At 49.5% G+C, this 14476-nt stretch overlaps 1 protein-coding gene across 1 annotated transcript in view; it reads left to right on the forward strand.

Annotated features, from left to right (window-relative positions):
* Positions 1-14476, forward strand: part of Col4a1 (collagen type IV alpha 1 chain) — a 126935-nt gene that overhangs the window by 99610 nt on the left and 12849 nt on the right. Inside the window, exons 26-42 of the mRNA XM_020165777.2 lie at positions 25-193; positions 2899-2991; positions 3078-3182; positions 3546-3643; positions 5663-5813; positions 5995-6108; positions 6751-6918; positions 7058-7147; positions 7840-7992; positions 8131-8229; positions 8340-8429; positions 9439-9578; positions 9987-10113; positions 10208-10288; positions 10766-10864; positions 12775-12825; positions 13796-13981. Of these exons, the coding sequence (XP_020021366.1) occupies positions 25-193; positions 2899-2991; positions 3078-3182; positions 3546-3643; positions 5663-5813; positions 5995-6108; positions 6751-6918; positions 7058-7147; positions 7840-7992; positions 8131-8229; positions 8340-8429; positions 9439-9578; positions 9987-10113; positions 10208-10288; positions 10766-10864; positions 12775-12825; positions 13796-13981 (2014 nt within the window). The remainder of the gene's footprint in view (positions 1-24; positions 194-2898; positions 2992-3077; positions 3183-3545; positions 3644-5662; positions 5814-5994; positions 6109-6750; positions 6919-7057; positions 7148-7839; positions 7993-8130; positions 8230-8339; positions 8430-9438; positions 9579-9986; positions 10114-10207; positions 10289-10765; positions 10865-12774; positions 12826-13795; positions 13982-14476) is intronic.

Raw genomic sequence — 14476 nt, forward strand, 5'->3', positions numbered from 1 at the left:
TTTCCTCTTCCTCTTGTCTCGCAGGGCTCCATAGGATTGAAGGGAGAGCGTGGTCCCCCTGGAGGGGTTGGCTTTCCAGGCAGTCGTGGTGACATTGGCCCTCCTGGGCCTCCAGGATTTGGTCCCATTGGCCCCATTGGTGACAAAGGACAACCCGGCTTTCCTGGAAACCCTGGGTCCCCAGGCCTGCCAGGTGAGACTTGAGGATCTGCTGGGCAGCTTAAAGGTCACAAAGACCAGTCAGGGATGCAGGGTGTGTGCCTGGATTCAGTTTTCCAGGAAGACGGTAGTGGCTCAAGCAAGAGCCTCTTTAACCTTTCTGTGCCTCGTTTTTTTACGTGTGAGATGGGCCAGGTAATGCATGGGACCAAAAAGAACCTAAATTTACAGGTTGCCTTCTTCAAATGCATAAAATGCACCCTTTTTTTTTTTTTTTTCATTTTTCTTTTATTATTCATATGTGCATACAAGGCTTGGTTCATTTCTCCCCCCTGCCCCCACCCCCTCCCTTACCACCCACTCCGCCCCCTCCCGCTCCCCCCCTCAATACCCAGCAGAAACTATTTTGCCCTTATCTCTAATTTTGTTGTAGAGAGAGTATAAGCAATAATAGGAAGGAACAAGGGGTTTTGTTGGTTGAGATAAGGATAGCTATACAGGGCATTGACTCACATTGATTTCCTGTGCATGGGTGTTACCTTCTAGGTTAATTCTTTTTAATCTAACCTTTTCTCTAGTTCCTGGTCCCCTTTTCCTATTGGCCTCATTTGCTTTAAGGTATCTGCTTTAGTTTCTCTGCGTTAAGGGCAACAAATGCTAGCTAGTTTTTTAGGTGTCTTACCTATCCTCACCCCTCCCTTGTAAATGCACCCTTTTATATAGAAATAAGTCAAAACATAGGGCCATTTTGTTCTCTGTATCTATTTCCTGCTCCTTTTGGCCAAGTCTACAGCAGTTCCCATGCTGATTTCAGTCTTTTGCTGACTATTTTTTGGGTGGGCCAGGCACTGTGGTGAGTTGACAAGAGATGGGAAGAAAGACAGATGTGGTCTCTTGCCTTTCTGCCCTCCCCACCCTGGGGTTTGGCAGAGAACTCGTGCGGGGACCAAATATGGCTTCCCATGTGTTCCCTACTCTCCATGAGCAGGTTACTGTTGGGACCCTGGGGTGAAAGGTGCCGCCCTCAGCCTTGGACAGCAGGGCACTCTGTCATTTATGATTTCAAGTAGATACAGAACACAAATAGCGTTCCCTAGACAATCATGGATGAGAAGGGTAGAGGCCAGAGGTGGCCTGTGCAGAGAGGAGGAAGTAAGCGTGTGTTACCAGGAAAGATTTTAAAAGTTGTAAGAGCTAATGAAGGATTTAAGGTGATTAAAACTGTGTGAGTCATAACTCTTGAAAAAATTAATCAGTAGTGGGTGTCAAAATACTCAACAAGAATTTTGTGCAAGAAATTATGCTATGCTCCTTCTAGCTCAATGGTCTGCTGATTCTGTCCTTAGCCATAAATGTAGCCCTGGTTTTCTCACTTCCTGACCCCATTTAGGACATTATTTACTCATGATGATATAGTGTGAGGGTCTCAAGCATCTTAACACAGGCACACCAGCCAGTCTTTGATATAAGTCCAAAAACAGCCCAGGGCATGCATGGCGTTTGCACAGCCATCCATCACTCAGCCCAGTTGTGACTTCAGTGATAACTGTTCCTTGTTAAGCAAGGAACCCTAAACTGTCTCTTTTATGACTCTTTGAGAAACAGGTAAATCTTGGAATGATGCCAGTGAGCCAGAAAAAGGGACCTTTGATTAATTCTCCCCGTTGCTCTTGATTCCAAAAATCAACAACTCAAGTGTGCTTGGTCATCTGCTGATTTTCAGAGCTATCAAAAGTGGCTTCCTTTTGAGCAGAAATGAACCTTGGAGAAATCAAAGGGGCACTTACAAGTAGACCCCAGCATGGGAGGGAAGAAGGCTCCTGCAGGAGGTGTTGACAGTGGTGTTGACCAGCTGTCCATGTTCTGGAGAATTCTTTACCATCCAGATCCAGTACACTTCTGGATTAGAAAACTGACCTTTGATCTGCCAGAACTGTGTTTGTGTGGCAATCATAAAAGCCAGGATCCCAGATGTGTGCAGATGTCTGCGGAGGTCAGTCAGTTCTCTCATCTTGCTAGAGACAGCTGGCCACTTCTGGGAGGCTCTGCTTATCTGGAATTCCTGTCCTGCATGGAGGAGTCCTTGCACATGCCTGGAGGGGACCCCTCGTGGTTCTTTCTTTACAGCTGCATCCTGACTCCCAGTGGGCAGGGGCTGGACCCACACCTGTGGCTACAGGTGGAGGGAATTCCTACAAGCTCTGGGGCACTCAGAACTGCCCAGAGCCACTACTGTGGATAAGGGATTGTGCATAATTGTGTTGTATAGACAGTTTATCACTGGGTAAGCAGAACTTAGGCCAGCTCATAGTAATTAGAACTAGTCAGATAAATTGAGAGAGAATGGAAAGCTAATGAAGAAATGAGCCAGGGCTGTCTGACTTTTTGCTATAGCAGATTTTTCAACTTTTCATGGCTCTAATTTGAAATTCTTGCAGAATTCCTGTGTCAAACATCTTGGTTGTTTTGGACATGATTTTTGGGGGAGAGGGGTGGCTGTCTGTGAGAGATTCCAGGAACATAAAGGGAAAAAATGGAAACAGAGACTTCTCTTTCAGGGTCCAGGTGCTTCAGCAGAGGGGTTGGCATCCACAGACTGTGCCCCAAAAGGATGCTGGGTGTCTGCTGGGGTGCAATGGCTTGTGTGCGAGGTCCCAAGAGGTGCAGCGGCTCAGACACTGCCTGCAAGAGGATGGGTTGCCACGGTTCACATACTTGATGGTTTTGCTCTCTTCTCAGGTCCAAAAGGTGAAGCAGGGAAGGTGGTTCCCTTACCTGGCCCCCCTGGAACATCAGGACTCCCAGGGTCCCCAGGATTCCCAGGCCCTCAAGGTACTCTTTGAATCCTAGCTCACCTGGTCATAATGGGGGCTCCCTGGGGTTTTTCTCCCACTAACCACTGGTCTTTCTCACTGCAGGTGACCGAGGCTTCCCAGGAGCCCCAGGACGGCCAGGCCTCCCAGGAGAGAAGGGTGCTGTGGGCCAGGCAGGGATTGGATTTCCTGGGCCTCCTGGCCCCAAAGGTAAACCTGCCAGATGAGCCAAGTATGACAAGGCCAGGATAGGTGTCTGTTGTCACTGGTCAGTAGAAATAGGCAATGGCCATGTCTCTCCCTTCACCCTCACATGAATCTGTAAGGAAAGAGAGGACCAGAAGGACAACTGTGGTTGGTGCCCATGATGCTAGGCAGGGCTGTCGTGGGCCCAAGTCACTCAGATGATGGTGATCTCACCACCTCACGCAATGGCAGGTGTCACTTCACGTGGAGGGAAGAGGGTGCCACAGAGGGAGCAGTAGCCACCCAGGCACCGCCACACTGTGTCTGTTCAAGTGAAGAGAGTGTGGGGGAGGGTAACTGCAATGATCTTCTTACTCTTCACAACAGGTGTTGATGGTGTACCTGGAGACGTGGGACCTCCTGGAAATCCAGGTCGTCCAGGATTTAATGGCTTACCTGGCAACCCGGGCGTGCAGGGCCAAAAGGTGGGTCCTGAGCATTTCCCAGTGGACACATGAAATACGGGTATTAATCTTACAGGGTAGGTTGAACTAATGTGTGGGGTTCTTTTTTAATAGCACAGAATAGAAAATACCAGAAGACATAGCACCTGCAGGACGTTTTCTGAGATTTCAATCTTAGGAAACATTTGTTCTGGTATTGTGAAGTTTTCTTGCCTGTGTGTGCTGGGTCCATGTGACATTTTTCACCTGTGAGTGGCAGATGAAAGCTGTTTGAGAGTCACTGGCATAGAAGAAATAGTAGCCAGCCAGGAGGGCCACAGGCAGGGCTTCTCAATGAGGCACAGTGACCCCAGGGCTGTCCTATGCTCATTGACTTTACCAGTAGCAGCACCCCATGCCCCTCGCCCTGAGCTGCCCTGAGACACCCATGGAGCACTCTCCATGCACAGTTGTGATAACTGAAGACATGCCCCCATTGCCAGGTGTCACCTGCGGCAATCTTGCCCTGCACCCTGGTGCAGGGTGACTTCAGGATTCTCCTAGAGCTCCAGTGTCCTTCTCCCGGCCCCCCCACCCCCCCAGACTTTAAGCCCCCTCAGCAATGGAGTGTCTGCTGATCAGATCCTTTTCCGTTCTGGTTAGAAGGAACAGAAGGGTTTGTTAGCAGGCATTGGCACTAGGTGGGGTAAAGGCCAGAACCAGGAGCCCGTTTGCTCCCTCTCAGGGGAGAGCAGGTGCACACAGAGGCAGTGGTGCCCCAGTGACAGGGTCTTCTTCCTGAGGAACATTCAACACCTGGGGTCCTTGTTCTGTGTGGCTGAGGCCTAAGAGAAGCCTCTAGACATTTGTCATATAACACACCAGCAGCCTATCCACACTTGTTTGAAAATCAGTGGACTGTTGGAAGCACATGAACGGCCTTAAACAGTCGAGGCCCGGGAGTTGGCAAACGCTGAGTAGAATCAGGACGAATGATCTTATTTCCAAATAAAATACCAGGCTTTTGTGAGAAACCCTTGGATGGAGCTCCTTCCATTGCTTGTTTCCTGCCAGGATATGTAGTTAAGTGACCAGTGCCTGCTATGGCCAAACGCCATACCCCCATCTGTAAGTTGTCACTGGCAGCGACCCCAGACGAGCACTGTAGTTCTATGTGCACCTGCTCCCTTCAAATGCCCTGTCTCCCTGCCTCGGTTGAGGCTGTCTCAAATGCAGCCTTAGCCCCACAACTCTTCCTTTATTTCCAGTCACCACATTTGTCAAAGCCCCTTGATTCACACAATTGTTCTAAATATTTGTTGAGAAGCTTTTATGTTTGCAAGAAACTGAATACACGGTGTCCAGGCCCGGTCCTTAGGAAAATACTCATTAGCCAGTCACAAGTCACACTGCGGGGTGCTCTCAGTTATTTAGGGTCAGTCTTCATCACAGGCACAGGGCAGTGGGGTGGAGGGGCCATGCTGGGGAAGAAGATCTGGGGGAAAGTCTTGATTTTCCCTGTTTGTAATATGAACATGGTTAGTTACCTATGCCTGGGGCTTGTGGAGAGGCAGACAGGAAATGAGGTCTGAGGGGCCTTGCAAATCTTTGGAACAGGTTGGGCAGACACTCTTCTTACCGAATTCATTGGAACCACTTATCTTCATGCACGTTGTTAGTGTGATAAAAATATTGGCAGCGCTGGTTGATTTGCTTCTTGTGTTTTGGGGATTTTCTTTTTTTTTTTTTTTTTTTTTTCATTTTTCTTTTATTATTCATATGTGCATACAAGGCTTGGTTCATTTCTCCCCCCTGCCCCCACCCCCTCCCTTACCACCCACTCCGCCCCCTCCCTCTCCTCCCCACCCCCTCAATACCCAGCAGAAACTATTTTGCCCTTATCTCTAATTTTGTTGTAGAGAGAGTATAAGCAATAATGGGAAGGAACAAGGGTTTTTGCTGGTTGAGATAAGGATAGCTATACAGGGCATTGACTCACATTGATTTCCTGTGCGTGGGTGTTACCTTCTAGGTTAATTCTTTTTGTTTGGGGATTTTCAGGGAGAGCCTGGAATTGGTCTGCCAGGACTCAAAGGACAGCCGGGTCTTCCCGGCATTCCGGGAACACCTGGGGAGAAGGGCAGTGTTGGAGGACCAGGTGTTCCCGGAGAACACGGGCTGATCGGCCCCCCTGGGCTTCAGGGGATCAGAGGTAACTTCTTAGACTGGGTCAAGGACCCGGTCTGTTGATTTTGAACCCCCAGAGTGCCTGCCAGTGAGTGCTCAGGCCATATTTGTTGAGCGGGTGATGATCCCTGACGGTTTTGTGGTCGTGGCTGTTGTGCAAATGGGAGGCACTGTAGTCCCCAACTCATCACAGTCTTTCCCCACAGGTGACCCAGGACCTCCTGGAGTGCAAGGCCCTGCAGGACCACCAGGAGCTCCAGGAATAGGCCCCCCTGGAGCTATGGGCCCTCCTGGAGGGCAGGGACCCCCAGGATCGTCAGGTAATGTGGTGTTCTCTGAGAACTGCCCTTTCTCTAAAACATGTGAATGGTGGGGTGGGAGTCTTTGTGGAGGGGATGTTAGCACAATAGTGTTTGAAAGAAAAGAGGAGAAAGTAAATTCTAGTGTCTGAAAATGAGTTTGAAGGTCTATGAGCATAGACTCATGGACTTCCATTATTTCCTCCCACTGAGGTTGGTTTATAAACTGGAGCTCTCTCTATTGAACAGTCAGTGACTCTATAAAAGTCATTTATATTCATGATGATGTCACCATGTTATCTTTGCGTAGGAGGCTTAACAATCTGATGATAGTTTTAACCAGTTGAATCCATGTCTGGATACCTTTGTCTTTATAATAACAAAAATCTTAGAATTATGGTGGCACAGGAAGAATTGAGTAAAATATTCAGTGAAAACTGATCTACGACTGGTGGGCCTTCGAGTGGTAATTCTGACTGCTGACGGTAGAGAGGGCTTCCCCTTGGGACCTCATGCATCACCTGGTCGTCTTGGTGACTCCCGACTGCAGATCATCCAAACCCCCAGTGCTGGCATTTTCACCTGCCTTCTTCAGAAGCACAAGAAAGTCTATTGTCAACCATCAATTCTTCTAAAAGTTATTTGTACTTCCTCCAACCTCAGGTCCTCCTGGAGTGAAAGGAGAGAAGGGATTCCCTGGATTCCCAGGGCTGGACATGCCTGGCCCGAAAGGTGATAAAGGTGCTCAAGGACTTCCCGGCCTGACAGGACAGTCAGGGCTCCCTGGCCTTCCTGGACAGCAGGGGACACCTGGAATTCCAGGGTTTCCAGGTATGAAATGTTTGAGCTTTCACTCAGATTGATGGTGAGGAAGCAGGCCTTACTGTGACTGTGTTCTTTCATGACTTATAGTATTTACCATCTGTGGTCCACCTGCAGAAATGTTCATAGTTCTTCTTTTTGGCCACAGGTTCCAAGGGAGAAATGGGTGTCATGGGGACCCCTGGGCAGCCAGGCTCACCAGGACCTGCAGGTACTCCAGGATTGCCTGGTGAAAAAGGTAGGAGAGTTGACAATCCCCAAACAGTCTTGTGTCTTTATTTCTCCAGTGTCTTGGGAAATTCTTACATTGCCATAGATTGTATTTCAAGAAGCAGATGAAAGAGGTGCAGACGACCTAGCAAGTAGCTGACAGACGATTTTCTCCCAGTGGGGATAAATTCATGGTGCACAGTGGATGGGGATGAACAGCTGTGCTTTCCCCTGTGTTGGGGGAAGGCGGGCGAGCTGAGATTATTTCAGTCATGTGAGACACAGGAACCAAGTCCTTAGATCCAAATTATTAAGTGGACCACTGTTCAAATCCTAATTTTCATTTCTTGGGATTTGAAATTTGTCCAAAATAGTTTTTTTAAACAGGAAAAGTCCTATCCTATGATTTTTGTATGGCACTATAAGCCAAGTTATAAAGATATTTAAGAAGGAAGGAGAGAAAAATTATCTAAACTTAGCCAAGTGACTCTGTTAGAATTATTAGCAAATCATGAATTTTAGAGAATGGCTTTACTGTTCATTTACCTGGGGTCAGACTCTCCTGTGTGACTCAGATACTCACCACCTGATGTCAGTGTTGATGCGTTCTAGTCTTCCCTTCTTTAGCAGTTGTTACGATTAGCCAGAAACAGCTCAGTTCTTTGCACTCGTGTCCAGAGGGCGTCTGGGTCTCACTGGGTGCTCCTCTTTCCTCTGCAGGAGACCATGGCTTCCCTGGCTCCTCAGGACCCAGGGGAGACCCCGGCTTCAAAGGTGATAAAGGAGACATCGGGCTCCCTGGCAAACCAGGGTCCATGGATAAGGTGGACATGGGCAGCATGAAGGGACAGAAGGGAGACCAAGGAGAGAAAGGTGTGTGCATGCAGGAAAAGCCTTTAGTGATGAAGATGCTTGTCCTGCTACACAGGACCAAGCCATCTTGTGTTTCTGTAGTGATTGACCCTCTAGGCAATGGGCCCTCATTTTTTTTTTTTTTTCTGTGATGTCTAGGACAAATTGGACCCACTGGTGACAAAGGTTCCCGAGGAGATCCTGGGACCCCAGGAGTGCCTGGGAAGGATGGTCAAGCAGGGCACCCCGGACAGCCAGGTAGGTGTCGGAGAGCAGGTGCCCGGCGGGGCCAGAACCCATCCTAAAGATAATACTGCCCTGCTCCTTTTGCAGTTGTAACCTACTGGATTTTCTCATTATTATTCTAGGACCTAAAGGTGACCCCGGTATAAGTGGCACGCCAGGCGCCCCAGGACTTCCTGGACCAAAAGGATCAGTTGGTGGAATGGGCTTACCAGGTACACTGGATTTGGAGACAGTCATTCTAGCACAGGCACAAGTGCACGCAGAGCTGGTAGGACAGGACTGCAGAGTGGCCCTCTTCTGCCAGGAGGACCTAACTGTAACCCATTGATCACATCCTCCATTCTGGATGGCCTCCTGACTAGGGACAGGTAGCATTTGGCTAACAGTATGACCATTGCTTAAAAAAAGTTAAAAAAGCAAAAATCCTCATGGTATAACAAAGTAGAACATGAGCTGTACACAGTCAACATTGGAAGATTCCCAAGTGACCTGTCCACCTGGCTGGCTTCTTTCTGGGAGACGTCCAGCTCCCCCACTCAGGTCCGTCAGTGCAAGCAACTTACCCTCTAGTGCCCTCCGTTGAGCTCAGACGAATCCTGTGCTCTGCTCTGCCCCTTGGGGCTGCCTTTGTGCCTGGCCATCCCTGTCTGCTCCAGTGGGAGAGCCAGAAGAGAAGGACGGTGGAAGAAGGGAGACCAGCACAGGACAGTTTGGGTGGCAGTGCTCAGAGCACACTGCCTTGCTGCCTCCTCCCAAGTCTTTGCAGGAGGCGCTGACCACTTCATTTAAAATATAACATTTCAGGTGCGGGATATACCTCCATGTAAAATAGTCTGGCACCAACATGTTCCAAAGCCTACCACGCACCACTCAGACCGTCTCACGGTCCCTCTGAGTTTTTGGTTAATGAGGGTTGATCATATCATATAATATAAATGATATAATTTGTCTCATCGCATAAAAGCCATGTTTATACTGTTGATTAAGGAAGTACTCTAAGTAGCGGACGTATTTTACTCTCGCTTTATTAAAAGACAGCCATTAAAAGAGAGGAGCAGGGGGTGTGTGCTGGTGCGGCGCTGGTGTGACTTCCCTGAGGACACCCAGCCGGGCCAATTGCAGATTGATACATGAAGAGACCTGTTTTCCGTGTCCTCCATCTGGGCTGGGTCTCAGGACTCGCCGATGTCACGTTCAGGTTTCAATTGTCTGTGTTGATAGGAACACCCGGAGAAAAAGGTGTGCCTGGCATCCCTGGTCCTCAGGGCGTCCCTGGCTCACCTGGAGACAAAGGAGCAAAAGGAGAGAAAGGGCAGGCAGGTCTGCCTGGCATTGGGATACCCGGACGACCTGGTGACAAGGTAACCTGCATCCCTCATGGAAAGGTCCCCACCTCCCGTCTCTATGGTGGGATTTCCTGAGAAGTCCTAATAATTCCTCCCAGCTTACTGTAAGCTGCCTCCCCTTCTACTCCCCACGTCTCCCCCTCAGGAAGACTCTAGAGTCTTTTCAAAAGGTGAAGGTGGCTGGACAGATGCACTGAGGGGTAGAGAGGACCTTGGCAGGAAGGAGAGAGACACAGGGCACTTTTGCCCTCTTCGTGCTCTCCCTCTTTGTGCAGAAGTAGACGGACTCTTGGGTGAGAACTCTGGAAAAGGAACCCAGCAACGTCATAATCACTGCACCAAAACATATACTGTTACCCAGAAAGTGTCCACAGAGGCACGTCCAGGGACAATTGCGGTTAACATGCCCATTCTTACTCACAGGGCGACCAAGGACTAGCGGGTTTCCCAGGAAGCCCTGGAGAGAAGGGAGAGAAAGGCAGCACAGGGATTCCGGGAATGCCGGGGTCCCCGGGCCTCAAGGGGTCTCCAGGGAGCATTGGCTATCCAGGTAGGTGGACTAGGGCCTCCAACTGGGTGGTGGTCCAAAGAAGACAAAGAAAACCCCAACTTACAGGCTTTCGGGATTTTTGTTTTTTCTTTAGGAAGCCCTGGCTTGCCTGGGGAGAAAGGAGACAAAGGCCTCCCAGGCCTGGACGGCATTCCTGGTGTCAAAGGCGAGGCAGGTAAGGATCCTCCCTGGAACAGGCAGGGCAGGTGGAGGACTGCTGGAGATGGGTGTCTTAGCCTCCTGCGAGCATCCATCACAGTAAACCAGGCCCGCGGACCCTTCTGGGGGCCCAGTGGACCAGCTGGTTCTGTCCCTCTTTTTAGATCAACAAACTGTACCTGGGGATGGGGGAGGGATGCAGGGTCTTTCTGAGGTTTTACCATTAGTTAGGAACCAGGACCAGAATCTCCGAACTCTCTTCTGGAGCCGTCGTGGCATTCTCTGTGCTCCCACTAGACTACAAAGTTTTGGGGTTCACGGTGCTGCTAACAGTGGGAGGGTCCCTTCTGAAGGGTGTCAGAGTTGACCTCAGGAATACTAGGCACGTGCAAGAGGAACGCAATTAACTTAAAATGTCCGAAAGGAGCCATTTCCCATGGAGACCAGGGTGCTGGGAGGTGCCGTAAGTAACTGTGTGGGATTTCTCTCCAAGGTCTTCCTGGGACACCTGGCCCCAGTGGCCCAGCTGGCCAGAAAGGAGAGCCCGGCAGTGACGGAATTCCAGGATCAGCAGGGGAGAAGGGTGAACCCGGTATGTCCTGCCTCCATTCTCCTTTAGAGACTGATTCACCACGTTGAGTGAACAGGGCCAGGCAGACAGAGGCACATCTACTGTGTACTCTACAGCTACTGAAGTGGACATGAATGTGAGGGCTGTGATTGGGTGGAAAGAGAACATTCGTTTATTCCACAAGTGCTTATGGGTACCTGCCCTTGACTTTTTTCTTTTTTGGCCGTACTAGGGTTTGAGCTCTGGGTCTCACACTTGCTAGGCGCCCCTCCCCCACTTGATTGTCCCCCACCACCACCACTGCTCACATCCACTGACTCTCCAGTACTGCCCCAATCCCTCCAGCTCTCTTGCTTCCTTTGAGGATGACAATTAGGTGAATGGCCATCTGAGAAAAGCCAGTTTGTTCATCTCAACAGTAGCAGCGTTACAGCTAGCTGGCTGGAGTCCTTTCGGTCTACCTAGATAGAAATTGCGAGTGGACAAGCCTCTCTCAGCGCTAGCAGTCTCAAGCCCTTGAGGGACCAAGGTCTGTCTCCAAGGCCTGAGAGCTGAGGGCCTGTTGCTCCAGGTGCTGGAAGCTAAAGACTTAGGGCTATATGCACTCAGACTGGACAGTTACTGCTCTGGGCTTTAACCACAAGTGGCCCTGGCACTTGGCAGCCATTGTAATCCTCAGCTTCCAACAGCTGCGAGTGGCAGCAGCAGGCAGCAACTGCTAGTATTACAGCTCCTGAACAGACCTTGTGTTGGTCCTTTAGTAGATAATCTTACAGCTTTGGGGCTGCTTGGCAGCTCCCTGGAAGCCTTCCAGGGTCCACAGTTTCTTGTCTTCACCTTTTCCAGCCTCATTGTCTTTGCTGTCTCTGTTCCTCCATTGTCTCTGTCCTGTCCACTCTTGTCGCTGCTGCTGCTGTCATTCTGCCACCACTTCTGACATCTCCTCTGTGTTAACAGCATGGCCTGCTCTACTAGTAATGAAGACCAAAAGTCAGCAAGAAAAGACCACCAGAGAGAAGCCTAGCTCTGGGCCTAATGTTGCAACACTAGGGGGCAGCACAGGAGGGTGTCTCCCCAGCAGAATGGCCTGCTTATACAGCCAGAAAGCGGGTGGAGTGAGGTTGTTTGCATCAGTCACAGCAGTCCTTCATGCAAATAAACACCTGTGTTTGCGCCAATCATCACAGTCCTTCATGCAAATAAGTGACCCTTTCGTCCCAGTCACAAGCCTTCTGCTGGGTCAGCAGGGAAGTGCTCCCCGCTCTGTCCTGGGCAAACATGGCTGTCAGGTCACTTGGACTTCTCTGAGCTTGTCTTGCTCAGAGTGCTGCTTTCCAAGGACTAGGTTGTGGTGTCCTTTGCAGCTGCTGGACTGTCCTCAGAGTGGTCATGAAATGTCTATGAGGGCAGTCTGGCCAGTTGCTAGTGAAGGGACTGCTTGGCTCACAGTTCTGTGCACAAAGCTGCCAGGCACAGGGAAGTCCTGTCAATTGACTTGCTCTTGGCAATTTTAATCATTCACAGAAATCTTTAAAAGGGTATTTTCAATAGACTTAATGACAGCTCAACTCAGACCCAACAATGGCAGTAGCATGTACCAACAGTGCTAAATGGTGTTTAACTCCTGCCCCAGTCCCCAGGGACAGTTGGGTCCCTCTGATCTATCTGTAAGAAATAAATACTCACTAATATGGATCATTTCTACGAAGTGCTACAATGGCTGTGAGCTGAAGGTACTTAGAAAAAGTACTAACTCATAACCACCCAGTGCACCTCATAACAGCCGCGGTAATACAGTTTTGCTCCCAAGTTACTCTGAACTGATTTCCGAGTGCTACATAAATGGCATGTGTATCAGAACAGAGCTGATGCCTCTTTGGGCTGTCGCTAAGAACTGATTGAGACCTGTGATTTCTGCCCTTATTCTATAGGTCAGCCAGGAAGAGGACTCCCAGGGTTTCCAGGGGCCAAAGGAGACAAAGGTACTGTTTTCTGAACTTGCTCCTCCTTTTCAAACCCCTACTGCTGCTGTAAAGAAGGGTAGAGGACCTGTTCTCTGGACTCAGCCCGTCTCCATTTGCAAGGCAGTGGCTGGACATGGGCCACAGGTACTGGGTCCAGAGGGTAGTGAATGTTCTGTAAGACCTGTGTCATTACACCATCTAATTCATTTATGGAAATGGTATATGGCAAATACGAAAGCTCTATGTGCCAAACACCACTTGATACTTTTATTGGCAAGTTTTGAGTAGAAGTAAACATGGAGGTTCCCTTGCCATAAACTCTTTTTAATGTTTTTAAATGTATCTTAGTTGAGTTTTTGTTGCCATATGGTAAGTTGGACATATTTAAAGTGTGCCATTCGATACATTTGGACACATGCTTACGCCCACAGAAACATCACACCCCACATTCATCACCCCAAAAGCTGCTCTGCTGCTTCCGATCCTCCCTCCTGCACCTCTATCCCCCCAGCCCCCCAGCCATCCATCTGCCTCCTGAAGCTGTGGATTGGCTTGCGTCTCCTGCAAGTTCATCTAAATGCAGTTGGACGGGGTGTGTGCTTTTCGTGTGACTTCTTTCCACAGAATAATTACAGCGTGGTCACCCCAGTGGTGTCCACCCCTTTTGATTGCTGAGTACGACTGCACTGCGTGGACAGAGCAGTTCGCTTACTCCTTCACCCTGTGGTGGAGCGAGCCCTTCGTTTTAGCAGTGCAGTTGCTTGTAGAATTCAAAACACATACTGAAATGCCTTTGCCATCCGATGCTTCGCTTTCAAAGACAGAAAGAAAGGTAGCTGGATTCTCCCTCTCAGCCAGGCTGGAGAAGGAGTCAGGTGCATCCTCCTGGTGCCTTGGGGAAGCCCCCTCTGAGGGCACCAAATCTGCAGTCCTTGGGTCTGAATTCTGCTGTATTTCACCATGACCTCAAACTGTTTTCATTGTTTAGGTGCAAAGGGTGAAGTGGGTTTCCCTGGATTAGCTGGGAGTCCAGGAATTCCTGGATCCAAAGGCGAGCAAGGATTCATGGGTCCTCCGGGGCCCCAAGGACAGCCTGGCTTACCTGGTGCTCCTGGTCACCCCGTGGAGGGACCTAAAGGAGACCGAGGACCTCAGGGACAACCTGGTCTGCCAGGTAAGGGCGTTTCACCAGGTGTCAGAGCTGGGGCCTGGGACAGAATGCACAAAAAGGAAGTTGGAATAAATAATTGTATTCCGAATTGAGGGTTTATTTAGAAGTTTGCAGCATTTAGCACAGCTTGAAACTGCATTTTGGCCTCCATATTTAGTCAGTCTTTCTGATATCCTTTCTGTCAAGGAATTTAAGTAATAAAGAGACACAAGAAAATAAGTTAAGGAGAAAACTCGACATAGATGCCATCTGAGTTTTTTTTTAATCAACGTGATGTTCTAGCATCTTCCATGTTGACCTAGTCTACTGTGGTCCACAGTCACTGACTGTAGGCACACTGGATGCTGAGACTGTTGTCATCTTTCCCTCTAGGACCTGCCTTGATGTCTTAGGGACCCGTGCTGCTGAGTAGAGTGGGGGTGCAGATAGAGACAGCTGACGGCCGTAATGCTGGCACTATAGCCCAGTGCATATGTACTTAACAGCAGCCCCACCTTA

Source organism: Castor canadensis, chromosome 10 (genome assembly GCF_047511655.1).
Source record: "Castor canadensis chromosome 10, mCasCan1.hap1v2, whole genome shotgun sequence".
NCBI classification, from domain to species: domain Eukaryota; kingdom Metazoa; phylum Chordata; class Mammalia; order Rodentia; family Castoridae; genus Castor; species Castor canadensis.